The sequence below is a fragment of the Copadichromis virginalis genome, linkage group LG3, assembly GCF_057382275.1.
Source record: "Copadichromis virginalis isolate Kocher_CV1m ecotype Utaka linkage group LG3, C_Virginalis_male_GT1.1, whole genome shotgun sequence".
Lineage (NCBI taxonomy): Eukaryota > Metazoa > Chordata > Actinopteri > Cichliformes > Cichlidae > Copadichromis > Copadichromis virginalis.
In genome coordinates, this window is record NC_140620.1 from 49,240,402 (window position 1) to 49,257,913 (window position 17,512).

The window sequence follows — 17,512 nt, forward strand, 5'->3', positions numbered from 1 at the left end:
ATATTTAAAAGTTCATTTTTTTTCCATTAGGGAAGTCATTTCATGTCAGGGAAGTTGGGAGAAACTTTTTTTTACTTGAGTCCCATGACTGTAACCTGAAAGAAGCTCAACTTTCGAACTTTTGAGCAATAATCAAAAAGGCTCGCTAACGTTTTCTGAGTGCAGATTCATTCACGTGTTCGTGTGCCCTTCCCTACCAGCAGACATGTCCTCACCTACGATGAAGAAGCCAGAGAAGCCACTGTTCAGCCCGACCTCTCCGCAGGACTCCTCACCACGACTCAGCACTTTCCCTCAGCCTCATCACCCAGGCCTAACAAGTGTAGGACACAGTGGTGAGTTCCAAATGCTGACTCTCTTCTTTAACGTTTGACTTCATTCCCTGCCTAAACACAGTCAAAGGCTCATACTCTCTCCGCTCCTTTGTCTGCGTGTCTTGCAGTTATATCGGCGAGGAGCCCCCCTCCACACTCGCCGCTGCAGTTCTCGGCCTCGGCTATCTTGCCCCCGACGGCGTCGTCCTACTTCTCGCACCCCACCATCCGCTACCCGCCTCATCTCAACCCTGCTGATTCCCTCAAGAGCTACGTGCCGTCATATGACCCGTCCAGCCCGCAGAGCAGCCAGGTCAGACTTTTTTTGTCTTTTCGTTTTTCCCCCGTGTTTTCAAAAGGCTGTAAGCCAGATCTTCAGCCAGAAGTCGTAGGGTTGTTTGGCACAACTTTCACGGCCTCTAGTCGTTCTTTGTTATATTATTGGGCTCCGTTTCCATCCGACAGATTAAAGATGAGAACGAATGTATGAATTACAGCATTTGTTTGTCTGTATTTCAGCATTACTGCCTCATTAGTGCTTTTTGCATCAGGGAAGATTATTTTTTCCTGCTCTAAATATCTTTATATTACAAACCTCAAACTGCACTTTTTATACACTTAGGATGACTAAATTTGATGGACTCCTGCCTCCCTCCCACTTTTTGAGGGGATAGAATATTGGAAAAAAGGCAAAACTACACTTTAAATTAATGAATTTAGTGTAAATCACATGATATCAGAGGAGAAAGTACTGATTTTTTTTTGTTGCCACTTCATGTGACAGAAAAAGCATATATATATTCTGCTTGATATACTGGACAAACTATTGCAATTGCAGTCACACATGACAAACAATACTGCACGGAGACGTGGCAGTAAATCAAATAGCTCTGGGCTTTTCTACATTCAGGGTACACACTGCGGCCAGTGTGTTGGCGAGAGCTAGCAGGCGTCTCTATAGATGAGAGAGCCGTGTGATATTTATGTGAGTTTTATATCCCCGCTGTTCTAACTGTAAACAAAGGCCTCGTAGACGGCTCCATCTCCAGAGCAGGGAGCGGGCTGGAAGTGTGGGGAGGTGGGGAGGAGAGAGGGTTACTCCAGAGAAAAACCGCGGGGAATGATAAAGGTTGTAAATATTTGCCGTTGCCGGGGCCCGGCTCTTGTGCAGAATTAACTGGCCCTCTGCTGGGGTGCTGGAAAGTTGGGGGGGGTGACTTGGCTAGCGAGGTGGGCTCCGGTAGGGAAGAGAGAGCGCAAGAAGACTGAGGTGAGGGGGGTAGCGAAGGTTGGGGGGGCACAGCAAATAACACAGCGCTTATAATCCCATGGACGAGTGCCAGAATGTTTTTATGCTTGCTTTAACGCAGATTATATTACACTCTAATTAAACATTCTATTCACATGGAAGGGAACCCTGCGGACACAATTCTTTTCCAAAAAGGCCTGTTTGAGTTTTGAACTTGGGGCGGCCCCGAAATGAACGCCCCAGACAGTCTCCAGCCGTCTGAAAGAGTAGCTCCCACTAGCTTCCTTTATTTCCTTCTCCATATATATAGTCCCACTGCTTTTCTTTCTATACTGGCACATTCACGCCATTGTAACAGGTCACTCCACAGCTCTCTCTCCGTCTTTTCATGCCCGGGTCCCCCTAAATTCCATTTATGAGCGCCATTAAAATCATTGTTTAGAATCATGTAGGAATTACATTGTCATTGACTGAAGATCTATTGTTGCTCATGCCCCCCAGAGTTTTGGTAATAACTGTGACAGGACAGCGGCTGAAAGTACTAAAATCCTTTCTTCAGGCGGAGCATTAAGTGTGAGAGTCAGTGGTCCAGCAATCTTTTGTTGTTAAGTGTAAGTTTCTCAGGGCAAACAGAGGCGGTTATGTCCCGTCCCCCCCTCCCCCGAAAAGGAGGGAAATGACGCCGTGATAGGATGTTCAGCCTCTTTAGTGTTCAGTTTGTTGCATGCTTGTCTTGGTTTATTGAGATCTACCCCTCTGCAGATTAACAAGGGAGCAAGCGCTTGTAAACTCAAGTCACTGGACACAGTCTGTCGTTTTATAAGGTGACACGTTTTTGGTGGCGGGCAAAGCAAATGCGGTTCTTACATGTGGATGTTTAGGGGGGAAAACAGATTTTCTTTGCTTTTTGTGTTAATTCAGATGCATTATTTCAGTATGATCCTGGTTTCTATTACTCCTACTGAATTATGTTTCAAATAAAAGAGAAGTGAAAGATTTTAGGTGGTGTTTTTACAAGAACATGCAGCTCGTGTTTGCTGTGACACTTATTTCAGGTCTTAAAAAAAATAAAGTGCATAATTGTGTTGTTGTTGTGTTTTTTTTTTTTTTATATCATCTGTACCCCACCTGCAGCCTAACAGCAGTGGTCAGGTTGTTGGAAAGGTCCCAGGCCACTTCACCCCAGTTTTGGCTCCCTCCCCACACCACGGCGCTGTGCGACCTGTCTCGCTTTCCATGCCAGACACCAAGCCCATCACCACATCAACAGAAGGTGAGCTCCAGTACCTGCTGCCCACTACTGACACACAGTACCTACAGTACAGCAAATACAGCACTTCCTCACAGTGTAGTAGCTCACGCTAGAAACACACTGGATTGTGCTTTTTAATGTAGTGTATAGTCTGTGCTCTAAATTTGCATCTTTTCAATTTGCATCGCACTTAAGGTGGAAAGTCATTTCTAAGGGCAGCACTGATCTAATTATTTCTCTTAGAATAAAATAACCCTTGAAGAGTAAGTTAACATGAGAGTGACACAAAGCTAGTTAGCAGTTTGTCTGTTTCAATCACTCAGTATCAGTATTCTGGTAACCATGCCAACTGTATGGCCGGGAGTATGCTTGTCAGTGCAGCCAGGTGAGACCATAAACCACTAGTGGGGGACAAACAGATTTTAGGCTGTGTCTGACATTAGAAGCAAACGATAAAAAGAATCAGAGTGGTCCCAGCATTGAATCTTGCGGAACCCCTGCAGGCAGTTTTCACTATATGTTTATAGTTTAGAGTATCAGTGGAATTTAACAATGTTACTATGGTTACAGCAGTCAATTCCATGTAAATTCCCGACATCCAAATTTGAATCCAGACACTTATTCCTGTTTTTGTTTTGTTTTTTTGTGATGCTATGCTACCCAGGCTACTCATCGCCTGGCACGCCAACAGCTAATCGTTTTGTGAGCCTAAACCCTAGAGATCCCACCTTCCTGCACCAGCAACAGGTGAGGTTTCACCCCCTTCAGCACTCAGCTCACCTGTTCATCTTATCCTTTCACCCCTTCCCACATCTCCACCCATTTTATCAAATCCCTGCTCTCTACAAAATCCAGAAACACACTGTTACTGACTTCTAGGGAGCAGTAAACGATCCCTTTAGATTAGAGCACTTCAGAAGTTCAGATTAAACAACAGATAAGTTGAGGTCAACCATAGCCGTGGATGCTGGCATAAAAAATTAGCAATGCTTTCTTTTATTTGTTTGTTTGTTTGTTTGTTCAAACCACAATTGAACCTTTGATATGCAAGCATAATATTTTCACTTTGGAATTGAGAAGCTTAAATTAACAGCTTAAATTATGCCCATTTTAAACTATCATTTTGAGTGAGTGTGCTTGAATTTAAATTCCACACTTGAGGAAAAAGAGACCTTAAGAAAGGTGAAGGGTCATTGCCATTAGAAGCTGGATGGTACACATGGATGCTTTTGAGAGTGAAATGTGTTTTTGTTTCCTCTACACGTACTTTAGAAGCTCTCACACGCATACCACACGTAGTCAGCACACTCATTTACCTCATTTACCGTACACGTGCTAAATATGTAGCGTTGGCGTCGGGTGGTTGCCTCAGGACTGGCTACAGGATGTCCTGGGATAGATGTGTGTGTCTCTCTGTGTGTGGGGGTGTGCGTATGTGCGAGGTTAGAACTGTTGCGGTGTTGTCGGACGAGAGAGGGAGAGTGCTCTCCCCTACCCAGTCTTATTGAAAGCGCTGTTCTGAGCCAAGGCTTTTCCAACCACAACTAATTGAATGCATCTGCACACAGCTACATAATGATCGCTGGGTTTCTCCTCAGCTCACTTTTTTTTATGTTTAGTTTGAAAAAAAAAAAGACAAAGCTGGCCTCTATTTCCTCACTTCTCTTTCTGTCTTTCCTTTTCTCTCTGCCTTTTTCACTTGAATTTCCTAAAATCAGGGCAAAAAAACCCAAAAAAAAACACAGGGGGGAATATTTGTCAGCAGTCGTGGGATGCTTTTATCCCACTCGGGAGGAGAGGGAGGAGGAGAGGGAGGATTCACTTGGCTGATGTCGCACAGTTTGTCTTCCACATTTCTAGTAGCCCTGCTACTTCTTTCAGTGGGGCACAAAGTGACTACACAAGACAGCGGCAGTCTGAGAGTAGCTGCATGAACTGCTGAATTTTGTCCAAACCGTGGCTCCCCGAGGCTACAAAGCCTTTCTGTTTCAGATTTTGAAATCAGCCAGATATATAAAGATCCCCTCAGTAAGGACTGTTGGCACTTAAAATAAAGAAATATAGTCAAAGATTTAATTACTAGTTTTATTAGTTAATGACAGTTATGTTTTGTTGGCATAATTCTGTGATTTTATTGCACTGACAAGTCAAAAGATGAATTATTTTGGGCCTTACATATTCCCTTAGATTTGGTTTGGGAAGCATTTTATCAAAAAGACAGTAGCTTAGAAATGTAGAAGAATGAGAGCCTTGTAAGCATAACAATGATACCTTTCTGAAAGGTTACATGCTATATCGCCAAGAATAAATGTTTGTGTCGGCTTAAGGAAGTCTAAATAGTCCTCGCATTGATTCATCATGCTTCTGCTTGTCGCAGTTGTTTTTGTTTTCTGTGGTATGATTTAGCGGCCTAGGATCTGGCCCCGTGGAGCGGAGAGAGACACCGAGCCAAGTCCCTCAGGACTAAACACTTTCACCGAATGCTCAGTCATTGTCCTCATCTGGCAATGATGCGTATTGTGTGGGGGGTCCATAAGACTTTACTGACGATGTCAGTTGTTTGGTTGAAGCCGTTTCTGGCTAGGCTCGGTAGGAACGAGGACGAGAAGGAACGGGAAAGAGACAGTCAAGGTTTTTAAATGCGGTCAGCCTTGTGTCTGGACCGTGGAGGTTCAGTCTCTGTCTGTATGTGTGATTGATAGAGGCCGTGACTTCCATTGAATCTGTTTCGCATTTCCTTGCCGCTGCCAGAGATATTAAATAAAATAAACCAAAAGCAGAGGGCTCTGATGGAACGACAGTTTTTGGAATACCCAAGTTTCCTGATCATCACCGAATTACGAATTATTGTTAAATTTATATCTCATTGCTATAAAAAAGCATGTCTCCTGTGATAACTTGCTAATAAATTTAAAAAAAAAAAATCTACTTCTCACCTCATGCCTATTTTAAAATGTCGCACCACCGAAATAGAGATCCTCGGACACAGACACACTAATACTAGGCTTCAAAATGAAAACACAAAACAAACCACCACCACCACACGCTCTCACACCTGCTCTACGATTCCCAGGCAATGAATGTGTGAAAACCCTCCATTCATCTCTCGCCTTGGTTAACCCCTCGAGGGAATGCCACCATCTAGCATTCCGCAGGGAAAGATCCGTGATCAGATGTCATTTGGTATTATCTAAGGAAGGATTCTAATCCACAATCTGCCCGCATCTGTTTGCTAACGTTCCCCGGCTCCTTCCCCTTTTTTCCCCGCTGCCCGTGCGACTCTGATGTGTCGGTGCCAGCGGACAGATGGCGAGCCCCTCGAGGAGCGGTGGCACCGAGCGTCTGGCCCAACCCGCGCATTCTCTCCAAGCTTTTGTCAGGCTGGAGAGTGCGGGAACAGCGTGGGGGTTTGGTCTCCCAGCATTTGATAAATACTGAGAAAACACACTGAATGAAACAAGTTTGCGTTGTTTCCTATTCAGTTTTATTAATCAGCCGCTCAAAGCAATTCATCAAGTGAAACCGATACATTAAATTGAAACCAAATGACTGTTATTGCGTCACCGTTGCTTAAAATGAATTCCCTTTGCTGGTTGTTTCTTGCCATTACTTCACATTTGTTCCAGGAAAGATGAAGGAACACAACGCAAACATCCCTCAATTTAAGTATGGCTTAAGTAGGAAACCATCAGCCCCCACACCACCCCTCCCTCCCGATGTGTTCATCCAGGTGCTCGGAGAAAAAAGAACACATTTCTTGACCGTTGCAAATGGCTCTGAATATTCAGCGTATGCGTATATCTGATTAAATCCCTCTTAAGAGCCTCTGCAAAACGTCTGCCACTGCACGAGGAGTGCTAACAGTGCAGTTTTATCCCGATGCATTACTAAATGAATGTGTTGACCACAGGGCAAGGTTAGGTTGGTATTGGCAGAGATAGCTCTCAGCTGGATTGCCGACACGTGCGCTCGCATAATGCATGCAAAGGAGACACAGTTTGTGCGTGGCTTTTTTTTGTTGCAGTAATTTGTAATCTGTATGTCAGGTTGGCATGTCTTAAAACAGGGGAGAAGGGGTTAGTGTGCGCGTTGGCGCGTGCGTGTATTTGTGTGTGTGTGTGTGTGTGTGTGTGGGCGAGTGCTGTAACTTCATTGTAATTGCGACCCTTAATCAATAAAAACAGTTAGCTAATGAAAAAAGTCTGCATGCTTGAGGGCATGCGTCCTGAATCTGAAAGTGCACTTAGAGTGAAGCAATCATTATGGACAGGGTGCATGCATCCAGTGGATTGCATGGCTTCATTGGTTTACCAGGTAAAATGAAATAAATAAATAAACAAGATAAAACAGTAGAGACTGCTCACAGATGAACTTCCTGTATGATGCCACTCACATTTTCTAACTAACTAACTTCGTTTTGTTTTTTGTTTTGCTTCCAGGTTAGCTGTTTCCACTAACTGTAATGCATGCTTTTTATTTTCTGTCTGTTTCACCTGTAGCTGTTATTTTATCTCAATAAGTATTAAAAACACTGACTCAGTTTTCATTCTTAGGATTCATTTTGGAGCCTTTTTTTAAAAAAAATCTATTTTTTATTTCCCGTGCTCCTGTCCTAGGCTCTTTTGCATGCATGTGTGTATACAGTGTTGAGTTGTAGTGTAATCTGAAGTGGAAGTTGTCTTGGCCCAGTGATCTGACTGCTAGGTTTCAATTGACAGCTGAGGAAGTGTGACTGGAGCGTGACTCAAAACGGCAGGCATTATGGCCCCAGTGCCACTGACGACACTTTGGGGATTACTTGGCAAAGGTAACCTTTTCATTCTTTCATGCCGTCTCTCTCTGTCTCTCTTTCAGCACATGCACAAACACACAACATATAAGCATTGAAATGAGTAACTCAGTATAATGTATGATTTCCTTGATTGTCTCCTCTTTACGTTCACATATAAACGCAATTACGGGGCCAGTAGCCGTGGCTGTTATTGCTGCAGATGTTGACCTTTTTCGAGATGAGGTCATGCCTTTGATAAAACACACGTTTCCTTGTGTCTCCCTCGTGTTTTCTTTCCCCCGCCCCCTTTCTGTTGCTTCATCTCCTTTTCCATGCCTTAATAGTTTTATACATTTCCCAGTAACTTCTTCTTGTTTTGCACTTGAGAATTCGATTAGCAGCGGAGTACCTTCATTCTGTTTTCCCCAGAACCAACTTTTGTAAATGCACACGAACACAAACCACGAGAGGAGAAGGTCATATTTTCTTTTCATATCTGTTGGAAAGCGATAAATATAAATACCAATATTATATTTCGCTGCATAACGACAACTCTTGCAGTGTGATTCAGCTTTTGAAATAAAGCCTTTCTTCCTCTTGGATTCATTCTTAATAAAAACAACAAAATAATGCTTTGATGTAACTAATTTGACAAAGCATGTGGAAAATTTAAAAAAGGAAGTCATTTCAGGTCAGATTGTTAGCCATGTGCGGTTAAGTTGCTCGCTGTATTTAAACAAGCTTAGCTTTGTTTAACTTTGTGCTCAAGTAATGCTTTACTCTCTGTAACTTAAAGTTACAGACCCCCCACCTTCCACACACACACACACACACACACACACCCCTCCTCCCTCGCTTCCATACTGTATCTCTCCCTCTCTGGGGGAAAACCTGAACCATTTCACCATGCTAGAGCGAGCAAGCTGAGCTAAGCCTTTTCCTGTTACGTCTCCCCTTTCCCCTTTTCCCTGGATATGTACAGTGTGTGTGGGTGTGTGTGTGAGTGTGTGTGTGTGTGTGGGTGTACAGGTCATTTTGCGCTCGCTGAAGTTACAAATGTTTTTACAAACACAAACGCACACAGCAGAACCCCCTTCGAAAGGCCTCCTAATGGGCCAGTAGAGATAGCAGAGAAAAATGTCCCCCGCTGCAAGCCTGAGGTCTCTTTTTCCACTCGCACTCCAGCTCACTCCTCCTCCTTTCGCCATGTGACTCGTACAGTAATAAGAAAAGATAGAATAGATCCCGACTGGATTCAGTTTAGTTATTGCGAGGATGGGGACGGTAATTCTATTACACTTTTTTTCCCCTCTTTGATGGATTATTTACGCCCAATCGTTCAACATACAGATGAGATCAGTTTGATTTCTCCTTTATCTTGCTCGCCCCTTTAAATGGGGCGCTTCGCTAGGCCTCTTCAGTACTAGCCCTCAAATTAAAAAGCTGCCAGACTCGCATGTTGCTATTGTGCAGGAAATGGGTCAGCAATCCATTAAGATGCCATTAGATAATCTAATTTAGGGAGCTAATCCTTAAACGAAGCACGCTGTATGGCCAGGCTGTGCTCGCGGGGAGTAGAATTAGTGAGGTTTGGGAGCCGGACAGGGCAGGGGGAGGCCATCTTGAAGGTTACCTAAGGAAACGCGGCGATGGAGGTCAGGTCTTTTAGCCATGCTCAGAGCTGCTCGTGTGGAGACAAAATCTAGAGGAGCTGCACTGATGCAGGTTAAGATTGCAACAACAACAAATAGCTTCAAATAAAATGTTTGTCTTTATGTTATGTCTTTTTAATTATTTAAAAGCTACAGGGGACAAAATGCCTGAACATCTAACTTCCTGTGAATGGGGCCCTTAGTTCCTGCACAAGTTCAGTCATACTAATGAGGCAACTGATCCCCACACACACACACACACACACACACCCTAATGCATGCACAGACACTGATGCAGAGAGTTATTCTGTACTGTAAAACAAAAAACCTACTTATAGGATGCAGGTGCGGACAGGCAGCCAGTTTAAAACTGATCTGTGCAAAAAAAAAAGTGCATTTTTGTAGCTGTTTGACCCCCCGCACACACCTACTAAACAATGTAAGTCATTACCTGAGAGGCGTTTCATAAGAAAAGCGAAACATTGCGAGATAAAAGAAGGGAAGGAAGGAAGAAAGAAAAGGAGAGCGCTGCAGTCCTTGGCCGCTCTGTGCGCTCTTTGTTCAGAAAGGTAGGAAAAACTTAATCCCCCGTTTCCTGTCCGATGATTTTTGGCAGAGTGAAAGAGAGAAGGAGGGAGGGAAGAGGATAGAACGAGGACGGGCTGGACGGTAAAAAAAACTGCTAGAGAGGATTAGCCTTGAAGTCTTTTTTTAACACTTTGCGCACTGAAACGCAACCTAAAACTTGAGTGATGTTTGCTTTTGTTTTGAATGCGTCTCCTCGGCTCTTGTGTTTTCTGTCTTTCACTCTTTATTAGCGAGTCGGGCCTCTCGGGCCGTGAGGTGAATTGAATTTGCACTTCCATTGTTTTAAGTAAAAGAGCGGTGACTAGTGATTTGTAAAAAATGCAGACTGGTTGATGAGTTGCTTTTATGAGCCCAGACAGTGTTGTTCTAATACTGAAGTTTCACAAAGAGTCGAGTCTCTGCACAGGAGCATCATCAGACTCGAGGCTTGTCTTGTGTTTTGTTTCATGTGAAGAAAACCCCCAAAAAACAAAACCTCCTTGTCCCCTTTTCCCATCTAAGCCTGCTTTCCTTTTCTTTCCTTTTTTCTGCATTTTCCCTTCACTCCTGCGTTCCTCACTTTTATCTGTTTCCTGCTCTTTTTTCCATCCATCACGTTTCAGCTGCTGCAACAGCGTGCTGATGCTTCGTATGCGTGCATCGGTTATTGGTGAAAAGTGTAACACAGGTATTTTCATACTTAGCGGGAGTGATACGAGAGGTGGGAGGGGGTTAGATGAGTGCACACTGGGGCCCTGCGGGGAAGAAAAGAGCAAGGGGGGGCTAATTATCTGACATCTACGTTGCGCAGCACCCCTCGGGAACAACATGCTGTTTGTTCCCGCTCGCGTTTTCAGTTAGCACCGTTGCTCCCCAGGAACAATCACTGTGTTGTTTTGCCATTAGCGTGAGATGAATAGGGATGGAACAGCTTTGTGTAGGGACCCCCACACTTTTTACCCACAACCACTCCTCCTTCACCGCCGCTACCAATCGCGCTCCTCCTCCCCCCATCGCGCTTTTCTCCACCGCCGTTAATGCACAGAAGAGCGGCTGCGTCACGGCCCTCTCACACGATGTCCTTCACTGGGAATCAAGTGGGATCCCCTCAGCTTAGTTTGAGCTTTTTTTTTGTTTATCTGCGTTTGAACAAACCAACAGCGAGACCACGAACCTCAATGACAGCAGAGCTGGTCATTAGCGAAGCAGCGTTCAGGATAACTGGGTGAAAGAATCTGATTTTGACTGCAAACGGCACAGGAGTAATCTCTTTGTCTCTCTCTCTGTCTCTCTGTCTCCACAGTCCTGGTACCTGGGCGAGCTTAGTTCCATTCCAAGTGTCGAACGGGACTCCGATTCTGCCAACAAATGTCCACCAGAACTACAGCATAAACATCATTGGTGAGCCCCTGGTCCCCGCCGAGACAGGGAACTGATCACACAGAGGCCGGATGACCCCCAGGGTGGATAGATGGGTGGGGGCGTTGGTAGTGCGGAGCTAGCACTACAGGTGTCCACAGCCATGGATGAAACCAGCAAAGCAGCAAGCGCTGCATAACCCTCTCTACTATCCCCCCCCAACCCTCATCCCAGCCCCTCCTTGTTCCCTCCCCACTCCCGTCCCTCCCGATGATGGACACTGGCCCTGAAGTGAAGATGAGGGTTCGTTCAGAGGAAAGAAGAAAAAAAAAAAAACCAAGAAGCTTCAGGTCTGCTGTCTCCTCACCCCGGCCCACACACACACAAACACACACACCTACCACCCACCAGTCAGTTGTTGTGTGTTGCAGAACTTTGCAATCCATTCAGATACTGTGATGTATAGATGCCTTAATGTTTTATTGCATGACACTCTAGTCTCTTAGCGGCGATTCCTATTATTTTTCCATGTTGGAGGAAGATGTAAAATCTAGATTTACAAACACACCCACACACACACACGCATAAGTGAGGGGGTCTGCATATTTGACAACCTCTGCCTGGTGGATGGCTCAGAGACTCTAAGCTCTCCAACTGAGACCTCTTGAGAAGAGGCTTTCCCGCATCAAACGATTCACTGTGTGCACCATAGGAACAAAAACTTGTGAATTCAGAGTGTTTCTTCTTCCATTTGATTTCAGTTTACTGTGATACGACTCTTTGTTCAGAAAAATGTGTTGACTTTGTTTATTCTTTACTGCTACTTACTTCATGAATTAATGTAAACACTTAGGCCCCTTTCAGACATGGCTTCACGGGTTTGTCAAAGCGATTAAGACCCCGGTAACTCTTACGTGAACGCTCCTCATGGCAGCGCCGCAGACAGCCTCGGTATGTGCAAAAGGCTTGCTGCATTTGTGGCCGCAAGATGTGCCCGGCGATATTTAATTCTCTTCGCCGCCACAGACCCTGTTCACAGGAGACATTTCCACATGACAGGATGATGGCTCAGTTTTCATTAAGTGTCCCAGTAAGTCATGGCAAGCTGGTCAGTGAGCAAGCAAACGCAACAGCAGGACTTCCCCGACCTTTTTACTTGGTCTGAGCCAGCAGCATCTCTGAGATGGGCACAGGATGTTCTTCAGTGGCAACGCTGGACGCCAAAAGCAAACCCTCCTGGCTGAAAGGGCAACAAAGTCTGCACAAGTTAGGATGGGTGCTGGTGGGGTAAACTGCCATCATCTGGAGCGTCATCCAGCATCCAGACAGATAGCAGTTCCTGTCCTGTGGGACATGTTTTGGCTAAAAACCGCACCAGTTCACAGCTTTCCAATTGAAAAGTGATGGTTAAGAGGTGACACCAGTGGGTCGTCACAGAACATCTGCATGTTGCACCCTTTCCTGCTTTGATATGTTAAAATATCTGCTGTGAAAACAGTGAAAACGCCCTCTTCTGTACGGTAAACTTGTGCATGCCTGTCCGTCAGTACGACTGAGACCTGCGCCGTGTCGAAAGCTGCCCGTAAATGTTAAGATGCTGTCAGATTAATGGAGAGGAGTGCATGTCTGAAAGGGGCTTTATGGGTAAAGGTTGAGAACTCTAAATGCAGTTTTCAAAACAACACTAAATGCTAGGCTTGAGATTGGACCCCTCACGAAAGAATTAGCATCTCCTTTAAAAAAAGGAATATAAAAAAAAAAAAAAAAAATGCGACAGAGGCAAGTGCAATTGAATTTTTGAAGGGAAGCTATCAGTCTGTCAGCCCTAAGACTCTAAAGGAAGGGGGATAAATATGAAATGTTTTATGGGTAAAATGTTTGAGAAACATCTGAATTTGATTTCAGTCACGATATCCGTCTCCTCGCGTGGAAAAAAGTAAAAAAAAAATTAAAAAGTAAAAACATTAAGTAGGAAAGGCAGTTGAAGGCGAGCATTAAAGCTACCTGTGCAGCGCTGAGCAAAACCAGCACTTATTTTGAGCCCTTCCCATCATTATGGGGAGATTTTTTTTTTTTATTTATTTCAGAAAAATCGTAAGTAACGAAAACGAGATGCACATAGTGCGCATAAATGTTCACGATGAGATCAAGAGCATACGCATTTGGCCAACAGCTTCTAAAGCTTATGTTTACGGAAAAAAAGAAAATAAGAAGTGTTAATTCATGGGAAAATTTGTATTATTCATGCAAATGTAGCGTGGGCTTATGGGTAAAGCTACAGTTTGTGCAAGGTTAACTCTAAAGTGGAAGAGGTTGAAAGCTGAAATTCCGAATCCAGGTGGTGGCAAATCCCCGAAATCAAGAATTGCGCGTGGCGTGTTCACGGCCATTGCCTCTCCAGTCCAGACATATTTATATACGAGGAAAAAAAAATCTCTCCAGTACTCTTAATTTGCACGATGACATATAGTCCACATTACGTGCCTTGCCTTTGAATATAGAGACATCACTACACTTGTTTTTTGCTGCATTTATCATTATAGAAAAAAAAATTAACATTTTTATGATAAGAATTGTTTTGTACTCTGAATGAAATTGTTGATTTTTAACTTCATGTACTACTCTATGTCACAGTTACATTGCATATCAAGGCTGTGTATAGTTGCCGTTTTAAAGTTTGTAATCAACCAGCATTTTTTTGTTTGTTTGTTTGTTTGTTTTCAGTATTTTGGTGGTTTTTCTAATAACCTGTCATCTTTTGTTTTCCTTTTTTTTTTTTTTCTCTTTTCTCAATGCTCATTTTGTTCATCTTCCAGTTACTATTGCGGAGGGTGGAATTCAGAATTATGAAAATTATGCAATACCAAGTTTTGCCTATGTAGGTAGTGCTTATAGATGCGTCAATTATTAGAAGCTAGTTTGGAGATAGATAATATTGTAATGCATTTATTTTGTTGATATCGTTGTTTGTCGTTGTTGTTGTTGATGATGTTGTTGTTGTTGTTGTTGTTGTGGGTGTTTTTTTCTTTTCCTTTTTTATCGACCAAAGTGGGGACTGCTTTCTATGCAGTGTGAGACAAGGTCTTTTTTTTCTCCTTTTTTTCTTTCTTTAGCTTGTAGGCCTACCGAATGACGGTGAGACAAGTTCCCGTGTATTATGAATTTGGGAGATTTGGGAGGAGGGGTGGTATTTTTCTAGAAATACTTATCTTAAAATGATGCACCCTTGGGCTTGCTGCGGCTGCAAAGTCACTGATTGGTCTACTGTGACTCTTACTTTCAACTTTCCACCTGGGGTGCTAGCGTGTGACCTTGAAGGAGCTCTTTTTTCTTCTTCTTCCACTGGAGAGACAGCTTGACTTGAGCGCGACAATCATTTGAAGAAATCATTTTTGCGTAGAATCCCGTTCTGTCTCGGCTCCCCGAGAGCCGCAGCCGATAGCGTCGCGCGCGTTTTTCCAAATCTTTACGCCGTGCTATTCTAGATGTCGCCTAATGCAATTCCCAAGTAGATGCCTTAAACACATCAGTGAAGTGGCCTGTGACTGCGCAACAATCACACACCGACTAATGCTAGTGAGACCTGTTGAAATCAGTTCCAGACAGGCTCAAGCAAGCCTTTAGAAAGTATTTTATAAGTAGTAGATTTGTATAAATGTATATACGATATGCACATATGTCAATTCCTGAGACGCTTCCCTAGCAGAAGCCCCGTAGAGTATGTTAAAGGAAATATTGGACTGCAGGAGTGTGGTGTCTTCTAACTTCCTGTCCAAATGCCCCCAGTAGAAGCTTAAATAGAATCCACTAGGAGAAAAAATCTAGCACTTAAATAGCACATAGGCAATCATCTCCCCCACCCCCCATCCTCGTCCTACAGTGTTCAGAAGTCAAACTAAACCTCTCAGGCGTATTACAGGGCATTATTTATATCAATCGATACCTTGCCATTTTTATTGTAAAAAAAAATTTCTCGCAGAAAGCTGCAGCGCAGCCAGTGCTGCTATGACACCTTTTGCACTCTTTCCCTGCAATCGTGAAAGAAACGTTTTCCTTCGGAGAGTTCCCCCGAGAGCTCTCCGGCGCCAGCAGAGGGCTAAGGAGCAGAAATCGTTGTTAAAAAGTAATCCTCAAGTCAAGCTCAATCTCTCCGTCTTCACCCAGATTTCTCACGCAGAAAGAAAATGTTTGAAAAAAACAAAACGAAAAAAGTCACCCCGTTGTAAGTGCACTGCTCTTTTTTTTTTTTTCTTGGTTGCTTTTTTTTCTTCTAAAAGGAAAAAAACTATAAGTGCTTTGCAGCCTTTGGCCATTGGAGACCCCACTGAAGTGCATTGTCCCCAAGTGTGTGTGTGTGTGTGTGTGTGTGTGTGTGTGTGTGTGTGTGTGTTTGTGTGTGTGTGTGTGTGTGTGTGTGTGTGTGTGTGTGTGTGTGTGCGCGCAACTTAAAAGTGTGTCAGGGTCACTGTGCTGTTGTGCTGGTGTCTGTTTGAAGAGGAGACTGTACATAATGGTAAATATCCTGACTGCGTCGATAGCTGCGGTCTGCGAGGCTGAACTCTGCTTTGGCAGCTTGAGCGTGCGTGCAAGTGCGTACGCGGTTAAATTTCCGAGCTGGATGTATGATCGAGTGCCTCCGACACTACACAGCGATAGAAGATGAGGGTCTTTCTGTCGAGGAAAAGAAAAAGCCTGCCGTAGGACAGGAGTTTGTACACTGTAAACTTTCGGGGGAGTTCTTCTTTGAAGCCCACATTTGTAAATGTTCATTTCTGGGGAAAATGAGTCAATTCCATTTTAGGAAAAAAAGAAAAAGAAAAAACAAACAAAAAAATGTTTTTTTAAATTTGGATTTGTTTGTTTCAGAGACTGGATTTGAGTTAGAACTCTCCAGGTTTCTCTGATTAGTGTTTTCATCAGGTGTTCCTGTATGTAAAGAAAAAAGAGGGGGGGTCGGGGAGGGAGTGTGTATTCTGTACTGATCCATAAATATTAAGAAACAACAACATTGAAGGCTTTTTTTATTCTTATTAATATTATTTCTGAACTTGGTTAGTGCTTAGATATTTCCACTTGGGAAAGACTTCATGAATATTTGAATTGTTGTTCTTTCAGTAGTGTGGCCATAGAGCGTGTGATGTGATTTATCTCGGGGGTTGGTTTTTTTTTTCTTTTCTTTGGAAATGGGTGTGAATTCTTGTCCAACAAGATTGTGGTGTGAGTGTGTTTCTTGTAGCAGCTGGGAAGTAAACCTGTAAGGCAAAGGCCCCAGTTTGCACCTGACCTTAAGTGAGAAGCAGGGTAAAATCTGCAGTGACAAACGTCCTTGATGAATCTGTCGGATTTTATTTTTTTCCTTTTTCTTCTTGTTCTTAAAAAAAAAAGAATCACAATTGTCGCAACGTGATTGGTGCTGCATCTCACCGTATATCTGGCAAGTTTGGAGCCGTGCGCGTCGTTCGCATGCAGGCGATGTTGTTTTAAGAATTTCCTAAAAGAAAGCATCCACTCATTTTGCACTTTTGTCATTTCACACGTTGTCAAAACCTGATGTACTATAGGAAACCCTCCATTCACACTACAAACAAATACTACATGCTTTTCAGGTGCTTCAGATTAGGGTACTGTACCTTCCAGCTGAGCTAGTGTTTTCGGGTTTAAAAAATCAGTGTTCAACCCATCAGCAGCTTCAAGAGCCCCCATTCAGAGCAAATACTGAGACTGGAAAGTATTATTACACTGATCGCTGCGATCGCAGAGAAACAGGACGACTTTATGCAAGGAGGACCTGTGGCACTCATGCAATATGTGAGATTGTTCCTTTTTAACTGAATGTCACACATTCTGTAGGGACTGAGAGGCTTGTACACATGCAGACTTAAGAGAAAACTTCATTTTCATCCTACATGAGCAATATACATCTTCCATACTTTGGCTAGCTGCTAGTCACTTGGCATCAGGTTGTTATGAAACATGAAAAACCAGCATTTTTACAGGATGTAACATTCACCAAAAGGAGACTAAAAGATAGCAATGCAGTGCCTGTTCAAGCTGTCCAAGTGTCTGTTGTATACAATATGTAGAATGTGATAAGCTTAACTTTCCGGCGTCACACCAAGCAGAATGTGGCAAACGCTTCTGAAAATATGCTCTTTATCACTTCTTTTGGTGTTTTTTTTTTTTTTTTTGTGATTTATTCATTTTCGAATTACGTCAGCACACGATGCCCACGTCGGATTTGTTAAAAAATAATAATAATAGGAAATTCTTCTTTTTTCTTTTTTTTTTTCAGGGAGGGAGGGGGAGTTGGGCGGGAGGGTCAGTGCTACATTAAGCGCAATGACGGAA

General features: G+C 43.5%; 1 protein-coding gene across 1 annotated transcript in view; it reads left to right on the plus strand.

Annotated features, from left to right (window-relative positions):
• Nucleotides 1-17,271, plus strand: part of LOC146715072 (nuclear factor 1 B-type-like) — a 62,115-nt gene extending 44,844 nt beyond the window's left edge. Inside the window, exons 7-12 of the mRNA XM_085451492.1 lie at nucleotides 201-335; nucleotides 443-627; nucleotides 2,698-2,836; nucleotides 3,480-3,562; nucleotides 7,534-7,622; nucleotides 11,109-17,271. Coding sequence (XP_085307618.1) covers nucleotides 201-335; nucleotides 443-627; nucleotides 2,698-2,836; nucleotides 3,480-3,562; nucleotides 7,534-7,622; nucleotides 11,109-11,241 — 764 coding nt within the window. The 3' untranslated portion in view covers nucleotides 11,242-17,271. The remainder of the gene's footprint in view (nucleotides 1-200; nucleotides 336-442; nucleotides 628-2,697; nucleotides 2,837-3,479; nucleotides 3,563-7,533; nucleotides 7,623-11,108) is intronic.
• The last annotated feature ends 241 nt before the right edge of the window (nucleotides 17,272-17,512 follow it).